Here is an 8,522-nt window from a genome sequence, read left to right as displayed (position 1 = left end):
AAGGCACTTTCTAAGGCTGAGAGGTGAGACAGAAAAATAAAAACCCTGTATTTTACAACTTCTATCGTGAGGGAGAGGGAGATATAAGGTTGAAGAAAAGGGTAAAAAACACTTTAAAGGAGTAAAATCATATTTTAACTTTGTTATACTCTTTTAAATATTAAAATTACAGCTAACTAGCGACGTGCACTTTCTAAGGCTGAGAGGTGAGACAGAAAAATAAAAACCCTGTATTTTACAACTTCTATCGTGAGGGAGAGGGAGATATAAGGTTGAAGAAAAGGGTAAAAAACACTTTAAAGGAGTAAAATCATATTTTAACTTTGTTATACTCTTTTAAATATTAAAATTACAGCTAACTAGCGACGTGTGGGATTGTGATTGAAATTGACAAAAAAAAGAAGTCCATTCTCAAAAGGGCCTGCTGATAACGCTTAAACATTTGGTTTAGCATTGATATCTTATTTCTTTCTCCAAGAAGATGGTTCCATTTACGGAATCTTATCCTACTAAGTTACAAAGAGGGTTTCTGCAGCCACAAAATCATCTCAATTCCAGATTTATTTTTTTATTTCTTAAAGAAAAATGCTTACAGCTTAGCAGAAGGCAGAGGGCGAGGAAGAGTCAAAACCAGAAAGGAAAATGAAAGAGAACAGGGTTTCATCGTAGTTGGCAAACTGTTTCCTTAAATATAGTGTCAATCGAAGGCAAAGCTATATATGAGTTGCCACATTCAAACAAGCGCCCACAACTAATGGTCATTTCTACTATCTTCAATCCATAAACAAAGAATCAGATGTTAGAAAAAAGAACCCTAAATGAAGATCAAAACTAGCACCGAGGAAATATTATTTGAAAACCGTAAGGACACACCAGTCATATGCAACAGGGAAGTGGTATTGACAGAATTTACTGATGAAATGGTTTGACAGATTTTTCCAACAAGCACTGCGAACCCACAGTGAGTTATATATCATTTGCCTATCTAAGTAAATCTTACAACAATGGCTTTCTCTGCCATTGAAATCTGAAAGTTGATATAGTACTTGGAAACTGAAAACTAACCAATCAATCTGACAAATCATTTCTACTATGTCAGTTTCCCTAGTCCACCTAGTTACAGCCAATAAAACGAATCAGCTTAAACCACGCAGTGATGTAAGTCCCAAAGCACTGCTCACCTTGAGAGAAAGAAATATCAGATAAAGCATTATAAGACCCAATCCTAATATCTTGCTAGGTCTCATGTCATTTCGAGGCAAAACTATAAGTGCCCAGATTAGTCCAGACATGAGAAAGCCCATAGTGTAAAACAAGCTGCTATCTTGTGGAACCGTGTATGAGGAAGGACTCTTTGACGAAGCTCCAAGCAGCAATGAGATGCCCAGACCAACAAGTGTGTTGAACATAGGACCGGCATAGCAGCCAGACATCGCAATCTGCACGCTATCACCACCATTCATTGCCAGTGCAACATTTGACACCAAATCACCCATTGAATTTCCCCAAGCCAGAATAGTTACTCCAAGAATGGATGGATTAATTCCAAATATCACACCAAATGCTACCAACAGAGCAACAAGCTCATTCGCAATCATATAAAACCAGACAATGCTCATAAAAAATCCCCCAAATACCCATGGAATTAAAAACCTCCGAGGCGGATGATCAGATGCAGTATGCTTACATGCAAGAATACCAAGTGTGCAACCAGCTGCAACACTGAGACACCATGTGATCACTCGACTCTCAGAGCCCACATCACCTTTGCTATTCCACAGAAATGCTAACAGTACAGGAGCCAATGAAACACTAGCCACAGCATATGGTTTTGACCATGATTCCTGATCAACTAGAGGAATTGTTAGCCTCCTTGGAACTGTCAGCGGCAACTCCAGGAGCGATAATAATTTAGAGCAAGAGAATGGTGACTCATTAGTTTCCATGCCCTCTTCAGTCCAACCCCATGGAGGCCTGTCTTCATCTAATGGACTGGCTTTCATTAAGTGATTGGAATATATAGCAACATTTGAAGCCCACATCCATTGTGGCAGGGAACTAGGTAGATGGGGTGGATCATTTCCAGTGTCCACGTCCAGCAGATAACTATAAAGAAAAGTATCCTCTTCGTTTCCTTGTGAAAACAGAGTTCCTCGGACAGGAAGCAATGGTGTAACAACATCCAATTTCAATCCCCCAGTATGTTTCCACAGAATCTCATTTGCAACCACAGAAAATGCATAAATCACATAGATCATGACAAATGCAATGGCACCCCAAATACTCACCTTGCCAATTATCAATATCATTGTAAGTGACATGAGCGTAAAAAGGAAGAAACAGATATCCCTAATGAAGCATCTTTTATCAATCTGAACCCCGGTCCCCGCTACACAAAGGGAGACAGCCCCTACAACAACACAAGTAACAAAAACTCCACCACCTAACACGCTATTAAGACCCACTCCACCTGTATCCGTCCCCAAAAATGCAGCTATACTTGCAAAAACATCCGGTGCCCCATTTCCCAACGGAAGGAGTGCAACCCCAGCAACAGTTGGAGGCAACATAAGCAGATAAGAAAGCTTCTCCAATGAACGGCAAAAGTAGTCAGCTGCAGTGTTACCCAAAAGATAAAACAAAGAAACAAGCCAAACACCCAATATCAAATAGCCCACTATCCTAAATTCTCCACAACCACAATAGAAGAACTTAATGTAATCAAAGAATCCATCTGAAGAACACTGTGGATTCGATTTCAGGAACTCACATTGATTAGCAAAACCCTGATGATTATTCAATCCGGTACAGAAAACAGGATGGCTCAAGCTTACATTCAACTCATTCTGCTGGCCCTTCCCAAAAGCTAAATTTGACGAACTGGCATCAAGTTCGCTAATTTTTCGACGAATTATACCGACGTGATCAAGTACGGTTCTTTGATTCAAATTATAATTAATAAGCCCAGACAATTGGCTAATGTGAGGTTTTCTTAAGAAATCTACCCGGGTGTAAAAAAAGAAAAGTAGAATAATGGCAGATAATCCATTGAAAATCCCATGAAATTTGGGACTTTTTGGAACATAAAGACAATTATTACTCATAAATAAAATCTCTTTATCTAAAAAAAAAAAACATCAAGCTTTTGAAAAATTCCTACAAAGTGAATTAGGCTAGGGTTTTCAGCTAAGGAACTAGGAAACCCCAGCCTTTGAATTCAGAAGAGAAAATGAATATGAAATTTAGGATACTTACCGATGACCCCAAGATTAGAGAGGAAATGGAATTTAATGGCTCTTTTTGGGACAGTTTTTCCAACGCAGAAGTTCGTTGACAATAATAATAATCAGGGAATTTTTGAAAAAAATAATTTGGAGAAGAAGTTGGTTAGAAATTTCTCATGACTGCTATTTTTTTCCCTTTTTCTTTATCACCCCTTTATTTATATTAATATATACTATTTTTAATGAGTGCTAATTTTTGTTACATTTTATAAAATTTAAAAGTTATTTTATTTCAATTAAGAAAAACTATTTTACTCGTGTTAATTTTATGCTTTGTTAATACGAGAATCATGGTTTGCAAAATCCAATCGGTTTCACTAATTTAATATTCAAAAATTCTAAAACATGAAAAATTTTGAAAAATTAATCAGAATTTTAAAAATATTATACGTAATTTTTATGTGTTTATATTTTAATTCTTTAAATAATATAATTCTACAATTCAAAATATATATTTTTACTAATTAAATTAACATTGGTATAATTTATAATAAAATTCTACTAATTTTGATAAATAATTTAGAGAATAAAATGTTTTAAAAGTAATGAAAAATAGAAAACAATTGATAATAAAATATTAAATAATTAGATAAAATAAAATTGAATTAATATATAATATTATTAAAATTAATATAGAAATTTGGAACTAAAATAAAAAAATTGTAATATTAAATTGAAATAATAAGAGGACAAATTTAATGTTATATTACCTTATAATCAATTAAATAATTTTTCAATCTCTTTTCGATGCTATTGTTGTTCGAGTATGATTCTACTTCTAACTTATTATTACTAATTATCTCCATTTTCTACTTGATCAAATGTGTTTAACTATTTGATATTATTCTCTAATATTAATTAAGTGATAATTAATAGATAAAATAAAACTCAATTTTACATCAATCTTTCTTTTAATTGATTTAACATAGTACTTTGCTTCTAATAAACTTAAATTAAATTATAAGTAGATTCAAATATCAATTAACAAATTTAAATTATATTATATTAATTAATTAAAATATATTTAAAATTTATGTTTCATATATTAAAATATTGATAATGAGTTACAATAAAATATTTTAATATTTTTATTATAATTTAAGTTGATACATTTTATATATCATAATATTATAAATTTAAATATTATTTAAATGTATATTATTTACTTTATAATATCAAATCTACAATAAACATTTTATCCTTACAAAATATTTTTTAACAAAATTACTAAACATTTAAAGCTTAAATCAATTTTTTGGTATCGATAAAATTTGTAATTATCACACATTTTTCTTTTTTGTATTCGCTATATCTGGTTTATAGATAGTGTTTGGGATTTGTGACTACCCTTATCAATAATGTTGTCTCTAAAATTTGAATTTACATTCCTTTGAGAATGTAATGGGTCTTACCATTGCACCCAACACTTAATGGTGATCACACATACTACTTTAAGTTAACTTTATATTAATATTTAGATGTCAATAAAATTTGTAATTATCACAATACATAAAAGACAACTAAAACTTTTAAATTAAATTATAATTATTTTTAGGTGTCAATCTAATGATATGGTAAAAGAAAAGAGTATTTTATTTATTCAAAACTTTGTCTAAACTCATGCTTTTATATATATTATAGATATATAATATCTTAAACATTCACTATTCATTACAAATTCAATTAAAAGATTAACACTCTAAAACTTGGAATGTTTTAAAACATTATTCAAAGACCAATTCACTAAACTAAAGTCAAAGTTGTTACAAAACATTAAAACATTCCAATCCATAATCCAAATATTAAAACATTACAATCCTTAATTCATGATGCGAAATCTTGGCACTAAATTTTAAGTGTACAAACAATCAACTCAAAGTTCATGATTCTATCTTATAATATAAGGATCCTTTTGGATGAGCGTTTATTTTTATTGTGGTGTGTTTAGTTTTTTTTGTCTCACATTATAATATTTAATATCACTGCCACCATTATTTTTATACTAACTGCAGATAAACGTACTACCTTTCCAAAGGGACCCTAAGTAACTTCTGGACCAAAATTCTTGGATTGGAAATTTCCATCAATAACTATATGATAAACAAATGGAAAATAAAGAATTAAATATTAAGAAAAGTAACAAAAGATGATAGAAAAATTGATGAAAAAAAAAAAGATGAATGGTGTTGATGGCAAATAGTTGGATAGATAGTTTAGTCTCCTTCTGGTGAACTTGCACCAACAAAAAATTATATTGACCATTAATCAACCTTCCCAATTGACTTGAATTAGGCAAGTTGAAATTATGATGAACCTCTTCCACAATCTTGAAAATTTGAAGCAAAAGTATTATCAAGAAAGAAATAAGAAACTAGTCGCGTAAGAAAATCTCCCTTTAGAGTATTTTATTAATAAAAAATAAAGTAAAACACATATTATGGTGGCGGGCCATACTTAACTATTTATAAGCATGTCTAAGTCTTACTTGAACCCTAAGTAATTACTAAACCTAAGGATGAGCTTTCAATCAAATTAAATGAAAATTTTTAGGTTAGCCGAGTTGATGAATTCTATTTTATCATTCAAACTTGATTTGAAATTTCTCAAATCGAGTTGAGTGAGATGAAATTTGAATCTAATTGAATCTAATATATTTGTTTGAGTTAAATTTAAAAAATGACTTTAGTGTTGTTTATTTTTATGTAATCTTTTAAAAATATATTTTTAAGTTTTAAACATGACCATACAAAGGAAAATTGAAATAAACAAGTGAACAAATAAAAACAACATAACATCAGTCCAAGAAAATAACAACACAACAAGATTATAATAGAAAAAAATTACCAAAAGTCCAAAATACAACAATAAACTACACCAGTCCAAACAACAAAACAAAAAATAAAAACAACACAACAAAAGTCCAATAAACCAGCAACAATAACATACTAGTTCAAAAAAATAAACTGTAACACCCCAAACCCGGCCTAGACGTTATGGTCGAATCTGGCGTGTCACATTGAAGTGCCTTTCGAAAATTGAACTTGTTGGAAGAACAATCGTTTCTAAGTTTTAAAAACCTCTTAATTATTATTTAACAATCATCCAGCTAAAACATTTGTCATGTTGTCTGCTTTTGTTATAACAAGCTGATCTAAAGTCAAGGAAGCTTTTAAAATCTTTTTTGTTAAAAACTTGTGTCTTTGAAAACAGTAATTATTTTAAAAGATTCGTCTTCTCCTAAACTAGCAGTTTTAAGTGAGTAAGCAAAAGCGCAATTAAAAATTTAAACAACTTAAAGGCCTTTTTACATAAACAAAACCCAACATATAAAATAAATTTAAATGAAAGCAAGTGTAGTACAGCTGCAGTTGTGTGGCCACCTCCGAGTCCCTCGCAGCACCAAACCGCCTAAGGCTGAGGATTACCTGTACAATTAAAAGGAAAATGTGAGTTTACGAAAACTCAGTGTGTAATCCCCTATCAATCAAACAGTATACAACATGCAATAACAGTCTGGGCCTGAGCCCTATTTAGTATCAGTACAATGTGGGCCTTAGCCCAATACAGTAATAGTGTAATAATGTAATCTATCCCAATCCAGCCAACACAGCATGTGGGGATAAAATCGACCCATCCAGCCAACACACCAATATCTCAAAGAAGTCGCCAAGAATAGTATTGCAACAAAGTCGCCAAGAATAAAGATATGTGGTAGAGCCACCAAGATGAAGATACTTCCTCTAATACAATATCCCAACCCCATGCAGTATGTCATGTCATAAATCATATGTGTATGATGAATGTCAGACGTATCATAGAGCAAATCAGTCATACATAACATAGGGCCATAACAGTCATTTAATCTCCTAGGGGTATAACAATCATTTGACCTTATGGGGGTATTTTAGTCATTTTACCCTATAAGGGTATTTCGATTATTTTACCCTACGGGGGTATTTTGGTCATTTTACCTTATGAGGGTATTTCGGTTATTTTACCCTACGGGAGTATTTTGGTCATTTTACCCTATAGGGGTATTTCGGTCATTTTACCCTACAGGGGTATTTCGATCATTTTACCCTATAGGGGTATTTCGATCATTTTACCCTATGAGGGTATTTCGATCATTTTACCCTATGAGAGTATTTTGATTATTTTACCTTACGGGGGTATTTAGATCGTTTTATCCTATGGGTGTATTTCGGTCATTTTACCCTCTGAGGGTATTTTGGTCATTTTATTGACCTCACGAAAGGTCCGTAGTCGCCTCAAGCAACTCAGGTAACCTAAATGGGAAAAGCAGTGTATATGAGCTTGAGGCCCATTACTCGGCCCAAGTGGGCCCACACGTTCGTGCAGCCCACTCAGCCCAGAATTTGCCACAGCTATGGGAACTATATAGCCCAGTCTAGTATTCGCCACAGTTCGTAGATTTCATCTATGTGGGGCCCACGAGCCCATTGGCACAAGACTCATTTTAGCCCAACGTGGCCAATTACGGCCTAAGCCTATAAAAATGCTTATGGAGGCCTCTACAGTCCAACACCATGTTTCGTGGGCTCAGATTATCACACGAGCGTTCGTACGCTCATATGGCCTCGTACGCAGTCTTTTCCGGCTTTTCAGCTTTTGTCGATTTGCCGTTAAAGGGGTGTGATCACACACCTGGATTCTATTTGTCGAGAAACCTCCCACGCCTTGGAAACCTACACTTAACCAACAATCTCCAATTAATCACTTACACAGTTAAACCATCGAATAAACACAAGTGCTCACAACCGTTACTTACCACAACTTTTGATTGAGTGAAGAGGGAAGTTCGCCTATCCAAATGCAATCACAAGCCTTCAACCCTTTGAAAAGTTCCTAGGCACCAACCGAAACTAGGTAAGCACTTAATCAACAGGTAATAAGGAAACTCTATACTATTACCCTTACCAAACGCGAGAGAGAAACAAACTACAAAATGCGAGAAACACGGTTGGTCCCCAAAAGAAAGGAAGATTCGACAACTAGAAAAAGAAAAGAAAAGATGAAAGTACGAAAAATCAAAAGAGCAAATCGGCAATAGTGCAGCAGAACAAGGAACGGTAGAGGAGATGGATTCAAAAGAACAGAAGGGGAAGAAAGGTGTATTCGGCAATCAAAGAGAAAGGAAACCGAAAAGAAAGAAGAAAAAGAAAAAGTGAGGGAGGAGAGTGTATTCGGAAAAAAATAAAATAGGTAGAAAGGGAAGAG

At 33.3% G+C, this 8,522-nt stretch overlaps 1 protein-coding gene across 1 annotated transcript; it reads right to left on the bottom strand.

The window, feature by feature from the left end:
* Positions 1-879: 879 nt before the first annotated feature.
* On the bottom strand, positions 880-3,411 carry LOC105773584 (cation/calcium exchanger 4). Its single transcript, XM_012595591.2, has one exon. The coding sequence runs from the start codon at positions 3,102-3,104 to the stop codon at positions 1,137-1,139; it is 1,968 nt and encodes a 655-aa protein (XP_012451045.1). The 5' UTR covers positions 3,105-3,411; the 3' UTR covers positions 880-1,136.
* Positions 3,412-8,522: the final 5,111 nt, after the last annotated feature.

The sequence above is a fragment of the Gossypium raimondii genome, chromosome 6 (assembly GCF_025698545.1).
Source record: "Gossypium raimondii isolate GPD5lz chromosome 6, ASM2569854v1, whole genome shotgun sequence".
NCBI lineage: Eukaryota > Viridiplantae > Streptophyta > Magnoliopsida > Malvales > Malvaceae > Gossypium > Gossypium raimondii.
This window is presented reverse-complemented; position numbering and strand designations above follow the sequence as displayed.

Excerpts from the sequence above, each read along its gene's own strand:
- LOC105773584 (XM_012595591.2), bottom strand. The coding sequence starts at position 3,104 with ATGAGTAATAATTGTCTTTATGTTCCAAAAAGTCCCAAATTTCATGGG.